At 39.5% G+C, this 21,292-nt stretch overlaps 1 protein-coding gene across 1 annotated transcript in view; it reads left to right on the top strand.

The window, feature by feature from the left end:
• The first annotated feature begins 15,292 nt into the window (after positions 1-15,292).
• SNTG2 (syntrophin gamma 2) overlaps positions 15,293-21,292 on the top strand; it is a 208,223-nt gene continuing 202,223 nt past the window's right edge. The window contains exon 1 of the mRNA XM_062489722.1: positions 15,293-15,364. Within this exon, the coding sequence (XP_062345706.1) occupies positions 15,293-15,364 (72 nt within the window). The remainder of the gene's footprint in view (positions 15,365-21,292) is intronic.

Genomic DNA, 21,292 nt, shown 5'->3' with positions numbered 1-21,292 from the left:
TTCATATCCAGTGAGGATTCAGACCCTCATGCCCAAAAGATGGAAACTATTCCCACAGAGCAGAGGACCCCAAGACGAGTTCTCATGCATGGGGCTCCTGGATTATGTAAGAGGGGAAGGGAGCAAAATGGCAGCTCTGTGAGTTTTGAGGCTTTCTGGAAAGAAAAGAAACTCAAGCTTTGGATTCTTGCAGAGAACAAGTCCTATGAGGAGCAACTGAGAGAAACAGTTTATCCTGGAGAAAAGAAGGCACAGAGAGTTTGCTCTCTCCAAGTATCCAAAAGAAGGTTGTAGTAATGTGGCATCAGTCTCTTTTCCCAGGTAGCAAGTGATAGGAAGAGAAGTCCTCATGTTGTGCCCTTCACAGAAAGGATTCTCAAACACTGGATGCTCAGGAGAGTGGTTGAGTCTTCATCTCTGGAGGTATTTCAAAGACATGTGGATCTAGCATTTAGGGAAGTGGTTTAATGGTGGACCTGAAAGTGTTAGGTTTACTGTTGGATTCAATAATATGAAAGGTCTTTTCCAGTCTGAATGAGTTCTAGTCTATGACCTCACCTTCTGCATTGCAGTAGATGAGTTTTCTTTGATGAATGTTACCAACAGCAGGCAGGACTCCTGCTGAAGTATTTCCTCAGATCTATGCACCTGCAGAACATATTTCATTATCCAGCATAGAGGATAGCCTTAATATATTAGAAACTTAGCAAAAATGGGAAAAGTAAATCTATTATACATACTCAGTGTGTGATTTGTGAACTCAAGACTTGGTCAATTCAAAACAAATGTTTATTAGAACATGCAGCCGCACTTTTCCACAGAAAGAGATCTTTCCATGCCAGGTTTCATCACTTGATACCAGCAGCAGTGGGAGTGGTTCTGTTAAAAAAATTAAGGAAAAAAAAAAGAAAGGTAGCAACTGTGGGGTTTTTTTTGTCTTGCTTTCTTCTTTTAGTGTGAAACATATTTCAGTCTTTATCACAGTGCTCTAAAAATTGGTCAATTTAGGTTTAAAGATAAACAACAAGCCCGTGGGATGAGATCAGACCTAGGAAACTGCTCCTCAAAGTTTCAAGTTTAGGAAAGTGAAGGGCAAGTGAAATACATGCTTTGAGACCACTGCAGTTACTGCTTTCTGCAATGAAAAAGAGATTTTCAGCAGACCTTTCTAAAACACACAAAAATTTTGAAAATTTAAGGGAATCCACAGATTTCACTTCTTTTATTTATTTTTCAAGTCCTCAGAATTTATTTAAATATTTTGATTCTGACTGAATTATGGCATATCCCTGCACTTCAAGGGATCAAAATACAAAGGGGTTGGATGTTTTTGTGCACACTAGGGAATGTGTGCATGGAAGGTCAGACATTACAGATGTCCCTTACTTGAGTCTTTGTGTACCAAAGGGGAAAAGCAAACTCCCTGCAAATCTCACTCACACAAATATTTATACTGGAGAGCAGGCTGAAAGAAGAGAGAAACAGAAATAATTTTTAGCTAGGTGACCACATGATTTTAACAATTCTAAATACATCAAATGAGACAGATTTAAAAATACAGCAGTCTATAGATATAGAGGCCTGAAATTTTTGTCACTAATGGATACTGTGTTTATCACTAAGTATCTCCACTTGCAATAACACAGAAAAATACTATTATGCTGCTAAAAAGATGAAAAACTCTCAGCAGCAGCAGAGACAATATCCCATGCAAAAAAGAAACAAACAATAGGAAACACAAACCCCTTGGCGTTTTCTACTTCTTATCTGCCCTAAATATGATAGTGTTTTCTAACAAGTATTCTGCTTTTAATACTTAATTAAATATTTAATTTTAATACTTATTTTAACGAGTATTCACAGCAACAGACTGTGAAGCTTAGAGATGGCAGATACATTCCCTTTTTAGTGCCAGTTTTACCTATAGATAAAATTATTGTTGTGATTCCACCTGCATATATCAAGGTGCCATGTATTTGCCAAGGATGAAGAGGACAAAGTCCTTGGAGAGGCTGCAATTCTCTTTGTCAACTACCCTGGCCAGGCAATAGGAGCTAGATGGGATAGCATGTCCACAAAAAATACCTACTTAAATCACAGAAGCAATCTTGCTTGGGGTGATTACTCAACTATGTCAGCCAATATGATGACAGCTCATGGTGGATTTTTCAATATCCAGATTGTTTTAAATCTACATAGTTTGGTGGTCTATTTTTAAATTTCTCTAAGACATATTATTTTAGTTTATTCAAATTAATACACCATGTCAAGAGCAGCAGAATGTGAAAAATGGAATAATGACAACTGATCATTACATTTTAAATCTAAATAGTAACTCCCACTGAGCTGTGATAATGTCAGTAAATGAACACAAAAGCCCAAGAGTATTTTTCAAAAATAACACTGGAATTTCAAAAGAGAGACACCTGTTCATACTTTTTTAGCCATGAAAGGCCTATTTCAAGATAACTAGAAGGGAAATTGTAAGAAATGTTAATATTACATTAATTACCAGTAACATTATACCACACCTTGTTCCTAAAAACAGCTCCTGGAAGGTTTTTTTTATGACCAGTATTATGATCACGTACTCAAGAGAAGGGGACCTGGGGGTCCTGGGGATGACAAGCCCAGAGTAAGTGAGGGGTGCTGCTGGGGCACAGGCAGCCAGCAGGGCACTGGGCTGCATCAACAAGGGCATCACCACAGACACAGAAGTCATTGTCCCATCAGTGCTTGTCAGGACACACCTGAACACGGTGCTCAGTTTAGGCTCACACTATGCAAAAGGATGTGGACTAATTGGAAAGGGCCATAAAGGTGATCCAAGGACTGTAATTTTTCTTTGTCGAGGAAGGTGTAAATAGATGGTCCTCAAGGTCTCTGCCAACCTGGTATCCTATGAGTCTATGAAAAGAGTAATAGCACAGATTAGACACAAGCCTTCAACAATTCAAAATATGACTTGCAGATTCAAACAGACATACTATCAATGGCACACACAAAACAGGGCTTGCAAATTAAAGACTTCTTTTGAAAATTTGGCCCACTTTGAAATCTGTTCATAATGTTCTAGCTTGATGAATTTTAGTAGAATGGTCTGATACTATTTGTTTCTAATACTGAATGAAAACAGTTCCCTCCAAAACGTTTTTGATAAAAACAGAGTAGCAGCTGATCATGGGCTTCAGATTTTAGTTTTTACTTCTTAGTGATCTCAGTGAGGTAGAAGATGGATCCTTTAACAAATGAGAACAGCTTCAAATACAAAGTGCATTAGGGAAACAAATCTTGACAATTTTAGTTGTAGTTTACCTTAAACTTCTTAGATTTAAGTGATACTGAAACACAAGCAGCGAAGAAAGTCATGAACCAGATCACTGTATGTTGGAACTCTGGTTGAGCTTCTGTTCTATGATACAATGGAGAAATATGCTTGACTATGATACATATCTTTACATTAGAGAAAAAGCTGGGGCCGTGGGTTTTGTTTTTGTTCTGCTTTTTAAAAAAAGCATCTGACCTTTCTATAAGAAGACCATCTTGGTGTCTTGAACTTTATGGATACACTGAGGCTCCTGTTAAGCTATAAATGATATAGCTTATTTGAGAACAAGTTTTTCTTAGTTTAAAACTATTTTTTTTTTCCTGAGTACATCAAAGCACTTGGCATATGTTGATATCAACTCTTTCAGGTAAAATATTTACCTAATAGATTAATTATGAAAGCACTAATTATTCTATATTTCTGTAAGGCAAACTGTTTCTGTCTGGAAAAGCTTTATAATCCTGACCTAGTGAGGCATTTCTGTCAGGAACTAAAAATTAACATACAAATTCAGTGAACCATTAGCAAACTTTGATGTTTAAATTCTTTCTGCTATGAAATGGGATGATCTTTTATTTCATGAGTAATCTTTGATGTTGGCAGTTACACGAAAAAATTAGGAAAATCCCAGTGACAGGAACAGTGTTGATGAATTATCGTATTGCACAAATAGTTTCTTAAAAGTGCAGAGAAGACTGACTCACTACAAATAAATTTATGGTTCATGTAAATTCTTGCTAAATTAACCTGGGCATATAGGTTGCCTAATCAGTAGCCTATAGCTACTGCACAGATATATGGGGAAGTAGTTTTACAGGCATGGCTTTTTAGGAGTGACTTTTTTGACTTACCATTGACTTACCATTTCTTTGAAGTGATGATCTCTGTTTCATTCAGTGTGATTTCATATATTTAAACTTGAATACCGGTTGCAGACAATACATAGCAGAGCAGCAAGATTGTTCAACACCTTTTTCTGTTGTGCAGTTAAAAGTCATAGCCCAAAGCCTAGACTTTGCCTCAAGTATTTTTATTAATTGTCTAATATTTATAAACCTTAAGTAACAAAATCAATTCATCTCATGCTTCCTATGAAACACTGCAAAATTGGAGATGGCCTATGGTCAAATGCTATACTGGTGAGAGAACAGAAAACAAGCCCCTTTTCTGGAATTTTCTTCCTAATCAAGGGGAGGGCACAGTTTTGGCTTTTAGGTCATCATAATTTCAGAAAAGCTTACAGCTTTAGTAATCAAAGGTCTTTGCACTGAGATGGTATTGAGCACGTGTTCCCCACACTGGGTTGTTCTTGTGGATCTTCATTCCTTCCACAGATGGAAGCAATAAGCAAATTTTAGGATCTTTACACTTTCTCTGGAGAGACCTGGAAGGAAAAAAATACATATACATTAGAGGTTTAGTTTGGATTTACTTTTGAAGTGCATCTCCTGACTTACCATGCTTGGGTTGGCACCATGGAGTGAACTTTCAGTGTTTAAACTGCCTTTGGGTATTCTTCCAGGATAATGATGATGTGTTGTCTGGAAATAAATTGAAAGTCTCGGGTATTCAGCTCAGGAGGCCAGACAAAAATTACTCTCCTTGAAACCTGCATTGTATAGGCATAAGGTCCTCACACCTGTTCTCTTTCTGCACCATATTTTTGAACCAAACTAATTACATTATTGATTGGGTAGTCATAGCTGATAAATTCAAGGAGTGATGGAATATTAGGGGATATATTGGGTTGGTTGGTTGGTTTTTATTTTCAGCATTTCAGTCCTTTTTTTTCCTGGGACATATGCAAATAGTTTGTCTCAAGTTTTGATTTATGAGGGATTTACAAGCAATACTGGCTTTGGATACTCTGTTATATCTGCTACCCCAGCAGCTTATTCCCCTTATTTAGTAATTTTTAACATTGATTTATTCATGCATGTGGTCTACAGCACAAGTCAAGTGGTAGCACACATAGGAGGGATGTGAAAGTTTCTTAAACAACTGCCAAAATAAATATGTTCCTCCTTCAGTTTTGAATGAATCATATTACTTTAGCTAGTGATTCACTTTATTTAGCATTATTATTTTACTATTAAATTTTAAACAGTCTAAGATAATGCCTCTTCTCTTTATATAATCTATTATTGATTTTTTTCCCATTCTCCCCAAATGCAAAATCACAGGCAGTGCCTCAGACCAGATTAATTTCTGTACTAGTAAATGGAGTAAGTGTCTTGACCTAATTCTGTTATGTTCTGAAGTTAGTTTTATTTCTCAATATTTCTAGTTTGCTTGTCCCAAAACACTCCTCTAATAAAATCTAAGCCTAATTATAGGAGGGAAAATAGTGGAAATAGAGACAATAAGCTGTTTGCCCACTGACACTTAAGAAGTCAATGACACTTAGAAAAGTGAGCTTCCTTTGTTTTTCTTCAGCTCTCCCTGCATTGCAATGTTATCTTCTCAAACCTTCTTTACACATCAGACAAAAATTCCAATTAAAATTTGATCCTGTTTCTTTACTCTATACTAATGCCTGAATTGTAGCCTCCTTTCTTGCTCTTTTTGAGAGCCTAGATCTGAACTTCACTTTGTTTGGCACTTTGAAATGTTGCCGGAGACTCGATCTTCTTGATCTTGAAGATCTTCTTCTTATTCAGTAACCTAGATTGTTTCTCGAGTTCTATATGTTATATTAAAATGTAATATTAAAATACTCTGTACTGAAAATAATACTAAAATAGTTAATTTTTAAGTTCAGATTCCTTTTTCTTGATGCTGCTTTACTCTGGTCATAATTAACAGCGCTATCTTCAGGGCCAAAAATATACTTCAGCTTTAGAAAAACATTTTCTATTTACATTACAAAAATAATGCAGGTACATGTATCACTGCATTCTTTTTTAATATTGCAATAGGAAACAGAATCTGTTCCTTAATTTATAGAACCTAAAATAGAATAGTTCTCTTTGAAAGGAGAAGAAACAAAAATAAATAGAATGAAGAATGCTAGAAGCCAGTAAACCAACAAACAAAAAAGACCTGTCAACACTTTTGCAGAAATACTTTTTCTGCTTACTATACAAATAGTAACCCACACAATCCTCTTTCATTTTTCAGTTGATAAATTCTAAGTAAAAAAAAACCCTATTTAGATAAATTTTCTTTTGCCCAAATGATTCTATTGCATAAAAATTTAAACATTTATTTTGCAATACAACCTTGGTGAGTGGGTAGCTCTTCAAACTCTTCAGCTGATTTCTCTACAGTCCATAGCCTATCCATATATATATATATATGTATGTATGTATGTATGTATATAAAATTGGATTTCATTTCAGATCCACCTAAAACCAAAAATGACAATAGGTATCAAAAATAGAAGGAAGCTAACAACTGGTAAGAAGCCACAAAAGTTAATGATGATTAGAATAAAAATTAGAAGAATTCAAAGTCATGACTGATCAATTAAAGTATGTATAAAACATGACATAATAGCTATATGCAGATTATTTTAACTGATTGTCCATGTTTAATAAAAACTAGATCTGAGCATATGTAGAAGAGGCTGTTGGCCTGATCAGAATATATCTGATATAGATCAGAAAACAGCATTTTTTCACAAAGTATGACATTTACAGCCGGACCTGCATATCAGTGAAGCTCATTTAAACTCCTTTGGACATAGATGTTAATAAATATTTAGAGCAAGTAGCTCACATTTGACAGAAAGAGCAGCAACTGAATCAGTAGCTAGTTTTTTGTACTTTCTTTCAGTACATTAAAACAAAACTGTTAAGAAAATCTGAAGGAAATGATTGGAACAAGTCTCTTATTGAATAGGCCAGCTCATGAAAGAAATCACAGAAACATGTGCATGGGGAAACAGGTATCAGGATTATAGACACGCTTCTTTATATTGGTTAAATTTAGAACTTCTGCTGTGATATGCACTTGAAATTGTATCTAATCCCTATCCCTACTACATAAATCCTAGCTGGGATTTAGAAAACTCACATAATTTTACATTCCTCATACAGGATATCTGTAGCATATTAGATACAGGTCTCGTACTTGAACTGGTAGAAGTCTGAAAACATAAGCTCATTTAAAATATTCTAAATTTGAGCAAGCCCTTTCTTCCTGATAGTATATCAAAATTATTTATACTTTATATAGTTTTGGTTGAATAACTAACTTCCTCAGGTACTAAGGTCATTTGGGACATACTGGACCTACATTATTTTTAATGCATCTGAACCTAATTGCATCTTGTTTGCATGCAATTTATTAGGGTAGCTCCATACATGCATATTCCATGCATGCTCCATACTAGTACAAGATATTTTAATATCTTCAATTGGCATATAGCTTTTTGGTCTTTATCTCACTTTAGAGAAAAAGCCTGCTCTACATAATCAGAGCCTCCCCTTCCCCCACCAAACCAAGACTGAACTGGGTCATCCAGGTGTGCCTGGGTAAATGTGGATGTGAGACAGAGTGAATCTCCTAGAAACTTCCTCAGAAATCCTGATCCAGCAGGGTTTTATTTCCTCTTCCCTTCCCCCTTTTTATATTTTATCCCCTCTATAGAGCCATAGGGTTTCATTCCTTATCTCTTTGAGCTTTCATGTCTACCCTATAAATTCAGAACTACTTTACTCTAGCGAAGAAACAGAAGACTGCTCCTTGGCCAAGGACATTTAGAAGGAGTTCAGATTACTCCTTCTCATGAACAGCACAAACTTCCCACAGCTCACTCTCAGCTTTCTCTCCCTCTCAAATTTTCACCAAGTCCTCTCAGCACTATGTGCCCACATTGTTTTCATACACCATTTTGTTGCATTAACCACAAGCAATTTGTTTTGGCTTAACAGAATACTCATCATATGCAGAGCCATGCATTTATTAGTAGTCCAATTAGCGTTTTGGCAGCATAATACAACAAAGACATACATTAATCCAGTTACAACAATACTAACATATGTATTCCAAATTATCCAATTATTGTTAATCCCCATTAATTTGATTCTTTCAGTTGTATGCTGACTTTCTGCAATCTAACCCTGTCTTTTAGTGTTATGCTTACCCTCCCCATGACCTTCAGGATACTAAAATTGCTGCTGTGAGCCTCACTCCAGAAGAGGAAGGGTTTGAACGGAGTCACCAGTGACCTGAGTTCTTTGCTGGGAAGTTTGCTCTTGCTGTTCTCTCTGCTCTTGGGTCATCTTATGGTTAATTTATACAGGTCTGTTTGATTGGCTTGCCTCTTCCTATTCCCCTCAGGCTAGTTACACAACAACCACTCATTCATTGCTACACTTCCTGAGGCCACACATACAACTGCAGTCAGTGCTATGCTAATGCAAAACCTATTGCAGTGGGGCAATAGCCTCCCATGGCATTTTCCTGTTACACACCCACAGTTGCCCAAGACATCCATGAAAATTCCTGAAATCAGTTCTTAAGTTTATTAGAAAGTCTGTGGTCAAGGGTGTATAAAAAACACTGGTTGCTTTTGTTTAATTTCACTTACTAATTGCATTTAATTACTCAGTAAAGAGAGAAAATTAACTTAATCAGCACTTTGTCACACCTATGACTATGACCAAATATGTAGAAATAAAAAAAGATTAAAAATAAATTGGTAGTTAAATGTCTTTGAAAAATTATTTTGGTATGTAAGATTTGGTATATTTTTCCTATATCTTATAAAACACAAGTATGACTCTAAACCTTAGGACATTAAAAGCTAGAGAAAAACCTATTTAAAACAATTAATATTTTGTGATGCCATTTTGTGGTTATTTTGAATTACAATCAAGGTTACTTTCTTTGTGAAACACATTTTCTTTCTTAGTTAAATGAGGTTCTTGGTTACTTGCATATATTTATTGGATAAGAGAGATTTTGGTCAAGTAATGTTGAAACACAAATAAAGAAACTATGCAAACAAACTATGTGATATCATAAATAGCTCACAGTGAGGCTTATACAATGGTTACTAAATGTAATGAGCAGAAACTAGTGTGAAATGGAAAGCTGAAAAGAGTATTGCATACTATCTCTGTGAGACAGGCACTTCCCAAGAAGGAGGGATTTCTATATTTTACTGCCTCTTCCCAGAACTGGCAACTATTTTGGTGCCAAGCAATTTCTGGATAAAACTGAGTTATGACAGTAGGTTTCCAGAACTTAATTCCTCCCCCTCTCACAAGATGAATACTTGTTTGCGTTTCCTTTGGCCATGAAATACCATATTCCCTTTTGCATATTGGCAGAGCTTCCACAGAACATCTTGGCACACTGCTGTCTGCAAAGTACTAGCACACACAAAACACTCAAGTTTGCAGAACATCAGCTCCTCCGCTTGGTAATACAAGGCAGATTTCAAGGACAGGCAAGAATTAGTATTTTATCAGCAGCTTCAAGAAGCAGCACTAAAATCCTACATGGTTCCACAGTGCCATTTAGCCAATTGCTTGCCACTCTTTTTCCTCAGCTGGTGATAAGCACTGCGAGTCTACATTGATGTCTTCAGGGTTATCAAAACTGTCTGCTTTTGAACAATATATATACTGATCAGTTCAATGCTCCTCTATAAAGGCCCACTCAGAATACATCTTTTAGATGTCCAGTTTCTCAGTTACCCATTTTTTATCATCTTGCATAATAACTTGCTCTGGACAACAGTGGTGAATTCCTCCCTTGAACAGCCTGGGATGCCGAATTCCTGACTCATGCAGTCAATACTCCTATGATAGTGACAGCCAAAAATAGTACTGGCTTGCCCTTGCCAACCCTTAACTTTGGCAGCACAGTCCCCTGGCAATGTGTACCCATGCCTCAATAAGGGGTGGGAAAACCCAGTTCAGCAAACTTTTACAATCTCTTCCACGTGCTGCTCAAGCTGCCTGCCCCAAAGGATGAGAGGCTTATTTCAAATACCCTTTCTCAATGAACAGTTTTTCAAGGGAAGATTTTGTTTGTTTCTTTGAAGTACAGCAGTCTCTTCCTTTTCTTTAATGTTACAGATAATTTTACTCTTTCAAATTTGCTACCATATGTACAATTACAGCTTTTTGCCCTGCTCAATCAACTGAGGAAATTTCTGGGACAACTTACAGGGTATTTGATACACATTATAGTTTTGGGAGAGCAAGGGAATGTTGGTCTTTCTAAGCAAAAGAACATGTCTGTGCAATTTTAGTGATTTAGCAGTGTATATTTTAAAAAGACTTAAACATTATTGTCCTCTGATAGGCTGTCCAGTTGTTATTTCCTGTAATTTGCCCCTTATTTCTGAGTTTGACACAATAAAAGTGGCAAATAGAGGGCAGATTGACATTGGGATCCAAGGCTGAATGTAAGAATACTAGTTCCTTCCTTAGTCCTCCTAAATTGGAAAACACTGGTGGCTAAATGGCAGGATCCTCATCAGGATAGGCAGAAGTTTCCTGGGACATATGGCATTTTTACAATGCCTTACCTACAATTTCCAAGTCAAAAACTTATTTTTGTAGTTGGTTAACTCTGGCTGAATTCCAGGCACCCACCAAAGCTGCTCTCTCATTCCCCTTTGCAGCTGTACAGGGGAGAGATAATATAACAAAGAGGTCATAGGTCGACATATGGACCGGGAGAGATCACTCACCAAATACTGTCACAGACAGCAGATGCCAATCAGAGATATTAAATTTATTACTAAAAAAATCAGGATAATGCAAAGTAAAATAAGACTTTAAAAACACCTCCCCCGACCCCTCCCTTCTTCCCAGCTCTACCTCCTCCTCCCCAGCAGTGCAGGCATATGGGAATAGGGATCATGGTCTATCACAGGTTGTTTCTCCTCTCTCCATGGGTCTGCAGGTCCCTGTCAGGACCCTGCACCAGCACAGGCCTCCCATGGGGTCACAGCCTCCTCTCAGGCATCCACCTGCTCCAGCATGGGTCTCCTCCAGGGGCTGCAAGTGGATCTTTGCATCCCTGTGGATCTCCATGGGCTGCAGGTGGATCTCTGCATCCCTGTGGTTCTCCATGGGCTGCAGGTGGATCTTTGCACCCCTGTGGTTCTCCATGGGCTGCAGGTGGATCTCTGCATCCCTGTGGTTCTCCATGGGCTGCAGGGGCACAGCTGCCTCACCATGGGCTGCACCAGGGGCTGCAGGGGAATCTCAGCTCTGGTGCCTGGAGCACCTCCTGCCCTCCTGCACTGACCTGGGTGTCTGCAGAGCTGTTCCTCTCATGTTCTCATCCCACTCTGCTCTGGCCACAATTACACCTATACAATCAGTTTTCTTTTTCTTCTTAACTGTTGTCTCATAGTTGTTATCACCATTTCTAGTTGTCCCAGCCTTGGCCAGGGGCACATCCATCCTGGAGCTGTCTGGCATTGACTCTGCTGGACATGGAGGAAGCTTCTGGCAGCTGCTCACAGAAGCCACCCCTGTAGCCCTCTTGCTATCAAAACCTGGCCATGCAAACCCAATATACTATAAAAAGTGTTCTTTGCTTCCCTGTATCTTTGATCTCTTCCCATAACATACAGTTAAATGGCAGAGCACTTATTTTGGTAGTAAAATATTAGGTGTAATAAAGTTCACAAAGCAATTAGGTTTTATAAAAGGCCTCCTTCCTGATTAATACAGGACATATTAACATCTAAAAACTACAATGGCATCTGCAAATTTTGGAGTTTGTATTAAGACAACAAATATACTTCAATAGCTTTGTGAAGGTTTTTGGAGAGACAGAGCTGTTTTAATGTCTGAATACCTACATTTCCTGGAAAACAAAATTATACTGTTTTGTTCACTTCTCTGGGAAAAGTCTTTATCCTTGACATCTTAGTAAAATAAACTATTTATTTATTTATTGTTTAGTGCTAACGGTCTTCTGTTTCCACTCTCTAAGCCAGGTTATCATCTGTGTATGTGTGTTTTTGTATGTACAAATGCAAAGGATGTCTTATGAAAACAGAAGGAAATGAAGACAGGTCTGCAATACAATACCTTCCAGATTCAGCAATTTGCATCTCTTTTCATGCATGCTGATTTTATTAAAATCTTTTCCACAATTTTCAATTCTCCTGTTGTGAGCCAAGTCAGATCTGAATGAAATTTCTTGGCAATTATCTAATGTAACACCCCAAAATAATGAGTTTGGCTTAAGTCATCTTATTGAAAACATCCCACATTTTCATGAACTGCTGTCTCTTCGCATGATTACTTTAATGATATTTTGTAGATTTTTATGGTATTTTCAAATAATTGTCTTATTTCAAACTATAGGATTTAATGTAATCCAGAAAAACAAAAACTGTCATCACTAAAATAGCTATGTGACAGCTAGCTTCCATTTGCTTTATTTCAGAAATGGCAAAAGCAAAAGAATTTTCAGGATCTGAGATGCAGGAAAACTGAAAAGGTACAAAAAAAAATAAAGGGAAAAATGCATGTATGCTTCCAGCTAGTAACAAACTGGAGAAGACATCAACTCCTAAAGAAGTTCATGGGTTTCTTAAGTTATTAAACCTGATCACCCCTTGAAATAAATCATTAGATGAGGCTATCACAAATTGGCTTAGTTCAACTTAAGTAAAAACATATTTATTTTTTCCTAATCTTTCCCCAAATTATATGTACCCTCTTATGTTCAGTACAGCAATACCACAGGAAAATGCAATTCAGTGAAGGGCACTTGTTAATTAAAAAAAAAAATAACACTAATAGTTCCTTGGCTGTCTGATTCTGTCCAGTTTCTGGCAAATTCCAGAAATCATTTATGCAATTATCAGTGTTAAGATAAGCCACTAAGGTAATAATATATTGTGTACAAGTGACAATTAATTATATCAAGTGACAAAGACTTTTAAGTTTAAAAAGCACAGCTTGAAAGTAAAGAGAAATATTCTAGAAAGTAAATTATTTCTGTTTTACTTATCTCTGTTGGCAATTTCCCATGTATATTCCCTGCACATTATCATAGTTATGTAATTTATTTTATATTTACCCTAACTTGCATCTCCACTTTTTAATCCCCACTTATGTGCCATATTATGTGCCATTTTATGAAGAAGAAGAACTACGAGATGCAATGCTGAATGAGGCAACAAGTTTGTGATCATAGGAAAACTATTATCCATACTGGCAAACACCTGCCAGGACTGCTGCTGTTATTTGCTGGTTCCTGGCAACTCCCATGGAGCCTGGAGCAGTCCACCTTCAAAGCAAGTGCAGCTCACCTGTGAGGCTTTGCTTTCTTTGATTGTCTTTAGCCTGAAGCAGACTCTTCATACCTCTCAGTGTCTGCATGCACCTAAGTTTGGATGGTCATGTGAAGCAGTGGCCCAGTCTCATCTTTTCCAACATTTCACACTCTGGTGTGCTGTCACTCACTTTTCTACAGGCAGAGTGAGAGAAATGCCTTTTTATGCACAGGATGGATTGGGGCAGATTAGCTTGAGTACAAACTCCAGCTCTTTAGCAGAATGGCATGGACTCTTTGCTGCATGTTGAACTTCACACCTCTGCGCATGGTAAAGAGAACAACTCAGGCACAGTTGGAGGGCCCTGAGCAGCACTGGAGAACAAACGAAATCCCAATAATCCCAAAGAGAAAACTGCCCTCTTGTCTACCCCTCCCCATCTTCTCCAGGGCTCTGATACTTGCAAAGATCAAACAGTAGACAGGGATAATGTCAGGTATTTTTTGACCGGGGAAACCTGGGAAAAGAGGAATTAATTACAATAATTTGTATGGATTTATCTCCAATAAAAAGATGATGCATGTTTCTTTCCTACTTTACTCATGCACTTCAGCAGGGGGAAAAAATCCCCAACTGTAAAAGTAACTACAAAAATCTAGCCAACTCCAGTCATACATTGCTGTTTGTGCATGAAAAAGGTAGAGGTGTCAAAAGGGAGCAGATGTGCCTTTTCAAATTACATTTAGCTATGAAGACAGGTATGTGCATGAAACACATATTTTTAAACCGATAGGAAAAATTAAAAGCTTTCCCTTCTCTCTTTGAGAGTAGAAATACATGTCTACTAATACAGTAACTTGCTAAGGGCCAGGGTGAACTTTCTTCCCTTAGGATCAGCTTCAACATTGCTACCACTGGACGGCAAGAAGCCGCCCCAAAACTGATTGTCATGGTCAGGAATTAGATAGAAACTAAAGATGCATGGAAGAGCAAAATCTCACGACAACGTTTAGCGACTGGTTACTTTTCCTGGCCAGGTGTTACACAATGCCAAGGTTACCAAGAATACTCGAAGGATGTCAAACCACCCTTGATTTTGATTCAGAGATCAGCGAGCGAGGGCCACGAGCGGCTGTCGTTTATGACCCAACACGAGGCTCAACTGCCCGCTACGGGCGGGGACAAGGCGAGGGGGGCAGCGCTCGGAGCGGCAGCACCCTTACCCCGTAGCCCCGCCACGTCGGCCCCCCGCCCCCAGCAGCAGCTCCCCTTCCCCTTCCCCCAGCAGCAGCCCCCCTTCCCCTTCTCCTTCCCCTAGCAGCAGCCCCCCTGCCCCGCCGGAGCCCCCGCCCGCCTTTGCCCTGCGGGGCGGCGCGGGCGGGCCGAGCGGAGCCGCGCGGTGCCGGGGAGGAGCGCGGCAGCGCTCGCAGGAGCACCCGGAGCTCGGCTGTCGGGATGCGCCGCGGAGGGGAGGGGAGCGGCGGCACCGTCCCCCGGCGAAGAGCCAAGTTAAATAGCCAGCGCCACGCCGCCGCCTTCCTCTCCCCTCCCGGCTCCGAGCCCTCGGCGAACGCCCCCCATCCCACCCCGCCCCGCCCGGGCCGCGGGCGGCGGAGGGCAGCGCGGAGCCAGCCTGCCCCGCGGAGCCGGGACGCCGGCGCCGCCGGGAGGAGCAGGCGCTTGGGAGTCGGTGCCGGAGGCGCCGCGTCCCGCCGAGCCGCCCGAGCGCGAGGACTACGCCAGCTGCATGGGAGGAGATGAGCGTGGCGGGGAAGCAGCCTGCTCCAGCACCGCTCGAGCGGCCCGGCAGCCTCCTCGTCCCCACCTGGGCAAGTACCGCTCCCCCTCGGCCCGCCCCGGTGCCAACTCCCGCGGCGGGGCAGGGGTGGTGAGGGTCCCGCCGGCGGCGCTGCCCCGAGGGCGGGAGGGAGGCGCCCGCGGGAGGGACCGCGAGCGGGGCGGTGCGGCTCGGGCTGCCGGCGGGGATCGGGAGGACGAGGGGCAGCTGCCGCCGCTCCCCGGCCGCGTCCCGCCTCCCTCCCGCAGCCGGGAGGCACCGGGAGGCGCCGGGGCCCGAGTACGGCCGGACGGGACGGGTCCCGCTCGGTCCTGGTCGCGATTTCCAACGCGCCGTGACACCCTGCAGCGTGAGGGTCGAGTTTCCCGGGGAGCGCGTGGAATGACTCAGTTTGAAACCCAGCTGCAAGCCTGCAATGAGAAATTCATTCAAACAAACAAACAAGTCAGCTACTTGGATGTATTCAGCATCTCATGGACTTTCAGGAGAAGCCCGTGAGGGAGTTAGAAAATAACTTGCTACTTCACGGCAGCGTATTTGGCAAATCATTCATGAATGATGCCCTCTGACGGCGGTTCTCCGCTGTCCTGGTTTATATAAAATGCAGTAGGTCTGCCCTGCAGACCTTTTAAAACCATTACAGATTCTGTGGTTTAACATGCCGCTCTTTTTGGCATATAAAGGTGTTTTGTTGGAGCGTCATCACAATCGTTTTTGATCACCAGCTAAAACATTATTCATTGTATTTATATAAAGTATGTACCGGTGCTAATTTTTTTTTTCCCCCCTGTCCTTTGAGCTGTTTCAGTGACCGCAGCCTTGCAATTTTAAAAACAAAAACGGTGTTTATCTACCTGGTGTTTTACCCGGAGTGTTGTTTAGAGGGTGCCTTAGCTGAATGAAAGCTGACTTAGAGACACATTCTCCCTCACGGTGAATTTGTTACTACTTCAAGCTTCTGTAATCATAAAAGTGAAAGTATTATTTGGAAATTCAGGTGTAGAAGAAAAGGGTAGACGATACATGACATCATAAGCATGTATGACAGTTGCAGATAAATCTGTGGAAACAAGCTGTTGTCTGAGAAGCTTTCACAGCTTTTGTGATAGCATTTGCATCTATATTTTGACTGTGTGTGAGGAGATGCATAAATTTAACCTTTGGGCTTTTAGAATTTCTGTAATTCAAAAAGAAACAATGGAATTAAGCCTACTGTGTTTTAAAGTTGTTTCACAGTTCTCGATTTGTAAGACCTGTTCAGGAACCGCAAAGATAATCTGTGCAGCAATTATCTAAAATGTTAACAGCTGAGTAGGTTGTATGGCAGTTCAGGATATTTCAGCATTTAAAGGTGAGGGATAATCGCTATCATTAGGGTGAAATGTATGACTGGTATTCTTGAAGTTGTGTCAAATATGTATGTTTAAGACCAATAGGACATGCCATATCTGCTGTTACTCATGGGAGTTCTCTGGGACCAAACTAGACACTTCATGAACGGTGAACTGACCTTTTGGATAAGAGCAATAGAAACTAAAGGCATTTACCTTGACCCTAAGTGAGAAATAGTGCTGTGAACCAAAGGCTGTGGCAAGCTGTCTGTTTCTAACAAACAGACAAATTTAGCCTCAATTTCCTGGCTGTTTCAAATAGAAGTATGTGACTGAAAGAAGGAAGGAATATATAGTCTTAGTAACAAAGCCATTTAGACTCAAGGTCAACACGGACATCTTACAGCAGATGTTTATTTAGGTGAGTTCATAATTGCTTAGGTCCCCAGATAAGCCACATACTAAACTTCTGAAGAAAATTATGTTCAAAATGTATTGAAAAAATAAGAACTTGATTTATAATTCACAGTGTGACAAGTCCTTGACTTGTGTCTTCCTGAGTTATTTAACAGTATTGGAATCTAGATCTGTTTACCTTGTTAAAAGAAAAATGTGTATTTTAATACCTGTGTATTCACTGTGTGCACATTTTTCTCAGAAATAAGATACAATAACAGTAGTAAGTATTTACTAAATATTGCCTGCTGAGTTAAATTAATTGTTTGGGATTCTGGTAGCTAGACAGTATTAATACTAAATGATAGATGGGTCCTCTTTGTGGTTTTTTGTGTTGTTTTTTTTCCTCTTCAGAAGGATAACAGTTAAATACTGCTCTCTGGAAAATAAACTTGGCATACTTTTAAATTAAAGACAATGCTAGATTTGAAATCCAATATTAGTTTGTTTTGCATGCATGTCTTCTTAACATTCTCATTTAAGAATGTTTCTCACAGTGTACAGTTCTATAGAACTGAAACTTCAGACCTTGTCTCTGATGTTTTGCCAGTCTCAGTGTAATTCCTGACACCTGTTTCTTTCAGTATCGGACACGGATTCTTATTAATCTGATTTCAAAAATGCGTATGTTTCCTCTATCCGTAGTGAACGTTTTGTTCTAATTTTTTTATATGATCCTTTCTCCCCTTTGCCCTTAGAAATACAAAAGGAGTAATATCTCGTAGTAGTTTTTACTATGTTATAGTGTTTGTGCCATGTTCTTACATGGATTTTATGTTCTCATTGATCTAGTATGCATTAGTTACTGTGATTTTCATTGTGTTGCTAGAAGCTTGGAAGGGAATGATAACATAACAGGCACTTACACTGTTGACACACCACGATTTTAAATTAAGAAATAAATGTATAGTTTATTTCTATATATAAATAAATCTTTTTTGTGGCTTTTGTTTGTTTTTATTTTTTTAATAGGGACACCTCTTAAACTTGTGCCTATAGTAGTTGATCCAGTTTTCTGTTAAATTCCTTACACAGGCAGAAAAAGAGTAATAGGTGGATGGGTTTTTTTTGTAACAGAAACCCAAAGAAAAGAAACCCAGCAACATGAAGCTTGTTTGGATAGCACTCTTCTCTGCAGTTTTCAAAATTGTGTACTCAATAGGAAGGAAGGGCAAGTGCAGCACAAGCAGATTTTCTGTTCCTCTCCTCCCCTCGGTTTTCACTGTGGTGTTTGTGATTTAGGCACTTGCTTAGAGATGCTAGTATAAATACCTACATTTATTTTTATTTTTTTTTTTTTTGGAAAGAGGCCCTGGGACATTAATGATTTCTTCAGCATTTGGCACCCACCAATACTGAAGCTTCCTGAAAGTGAACACTAGGTGTCGTGTTACCACAAGCATCAGTGTCTTGTCTTCTCCCTATCTTTTTAGGGTCAACAGTTAATTTTGACATTTTTGTAAAATAGATGACCACCATTATATTCCACACCAGTATTTTAGTATCTTTGGAATCCATTCAGTCATATTGTATGTGACTATCTGAAACTTCAATTTTCCTGTGATTTTTATGAGAAAGTTATCAGTACTGAGGTGGCATGGATTTCAAGATTATTTCCAAGATCTGTCTATGCCATAATACAAATCAATAGATTATGCTTACTAATTGAAGCTTTTTCTCAAGCTTTTTTTCAAGATACTAATTTTCTAATAAAATTCCTTGCTTGTCTGAAGCTGATTTTGGAAATTTTTGCTGTAAAGTGAACGGAATTTGTCTTCTGATTTGGGGACAGCAAACACAAGAAAAGAGATGGAGCTTCTATGAGGGTGAAGGTGTCCATGTACTCTGTTGTGTGAAGCCTAATAACTACTCTCTAGTAAATTTTGTTGTCTTCCTACTTATTTGGGAAGATGTTTTTCCCCTTAAAAAAAAATCTGTGAAAGTAAAGCTTCATGATCATATTAAAGAACTTTGCCAAACAGTTGCTAAATATCAGAGATCAAATGTTTCATTTTTTTTCACTTGGCTTCCTTGCTTTCACAAGCCAAATCTGAATATGGCCTTTTACCTGTACATATCTCCATGAAAACATGTGTCAAAATGATAAAAAAAAAGAAAAATTATTCAAGCTTATGGCTTTAACATCTGAATGGAAATAACACTTGTGCCCCCCTGCCACTCAGAAAAAGAAGAGCATTGGTATTCCTTTTACACCGCAGATCAATGTTACATATTGTAAGCAGTTTTTTTCTGATGTTTTAAACATTTTGAGATGAATATAAATAGAATCACTTTCACTTGAGAGTTCAGAGTCTGCTTAGAATAGAAATGGTTGTAGAGCTCAGCAGAAAGGAATAGAGCATGACCATGTTCCTACAAAACTGACACCTAATATTGCTTGTCAGTGGCATCACAATGGAGACAGCAAACACAAATTAGATTAATTCAGGTTGAAAGGGACCTTGGGAGGTCCATAAGCGTAACCTTCCCCTGAAAGCAGTGACTGTTTAGAATTCAGATTGAGTTGCTCAGGTCTTTTCCTAGTGCATCTTCAACATCTCTAAGGATGGAGACTGCTCAACCTCTCTGTGCAAGCTGCTCTATGCTGGGCTGTTTTCCTGTGGCGAATTGGATGTGCAGTTAGCTCCTCCCTCCTTCCTTGGGTTCAAGCAGGCCCAGCTTACTCAGTCACTTCTTACAGGGAAAGTGCTTCAGCCCCTGGCCCATTTCAGTGGGTTTGATGGGACTTGCTCTCATTTGTCAGTGTTTTTTGTGTTGCAGGGCCCAAACCTGGGTGCAGTGTAATGTGTGGCAAGTAAAGGGAGATGATTGCATGGGTTGCTCTCTGTTGTGGCTAATGCTGTCAGCCTTTGTGGCTGGCATTGTGCTCTGGTGACTCCTGCCCATGAGGAGAGAAGGACCCCTGGTTCTTTTCAGTTTATGCTCTTCTTCACACCTCACACATACCCACCTGCCTCCCTCTCTCCTACTATGTCTCAGGGAGATATCTGAAGTTTTTAAAAAGCAGAGGGCCAGTTTAAGTGCTTCTTCTTGTTCTCCTTTAGTTGAGAGTGAATGCAGGATTCCACAAGAATTTGGCAGATTATTGCACTTGCTTTTTGGTGTGGTCCTTGACAATTTTTGATTCCTTTCATCACCAAAAGCAAGAAAAGGCTCATGCTGACTTTAATCTGAAGTTAAGATTCATTTACCATAGGAACTGCATGTTAAACTAGTCGGAACAATTAAAGGGATTTACTCATTCTTCACATTACAGATGAAGCTGACAGTCAAAGCCAACTGAGGCCCACTATTGTGTTTTACTGCAGACACTCTGCCAGTAATACTCTCACAGCAGTTATGATCTAAATTTTATTGGTCTGTTTCCTTTGGAAAATATTCCACTGTTTTGAACTCTTCTGTACCTGCCTGTCTGAACTTTCTGTCTGAAGAACAGCGTGACTTCAGTGAGAGCTGTCATGCTGGAAGCCTTCTGCCACTCTTTATTTATGTATATCAACAGGCAGATTTCTGTAATGAGATTTACAAACTCTAAAGGATATAACCTTGAAGAGCTGGAACCCTTTAGCACAATCTAATCAATATCATCTCATTTATCATCTCCTTGTGAAGTTCAGATTGTTATAGGGACAAAATGCATTTCTAGTATTTAGAAGAGTTGTCAGAAAAATCAGTACAAAATATCAGGTGTTTTTGTGCTTGTTTGAAGAGGCATTGTACATGCTTGTGCTGTGTGATACTCTAAAATCATTACCCTTATAATGCTTCCCTCCACCATGTTAAACTTGCATGACTGTTTCATGCCTATAGTTTGTGTTTTTCACCTTTGTAGAGCTTATCTGAGAATTTTAAGTCACCAGATAACTAAAAGCTAAGGAGAAACCTTTTCCCTAAACAGGTAAACTCTGTGTAATGCCATCTGCTGTGCAAAGTGCATGTGGAGTAGCTTTTTTTTGTAGGTGCTTAACATCCACACTGTAAACACAGTGACTTCCCAGAATGTGAGTGGCTGAATTCTATAGCACTTCCTTGATTGAAATCAGTAGTTACAGCGAGGTGCAGCAGAATCAGTCTTCTAGGGCTGGAATCAAAACTTTTTTTGGTGACAGATCTATGTCATCAGTTCTTGCTGATTTTTCCTTGCCACAAAG

Source organism: Cinclus cinclus, chromosome 3 (assembly GCF_963662255.1).
Source record: "Cinclus cinclus chromosome 3, bCinCin1.1, whole genome shotgun sequence".
Lineage (NCBI taxonomy): Eukaryota > Metazoa > Chordata > Aves > Passeriformes > Cinclidae > Cinclus > Cinclus cinclus.
Note: the sequence above shows the minus strand (reverse complement) of the source record. Positions and strands in the feature narration are given on the sequence as shown.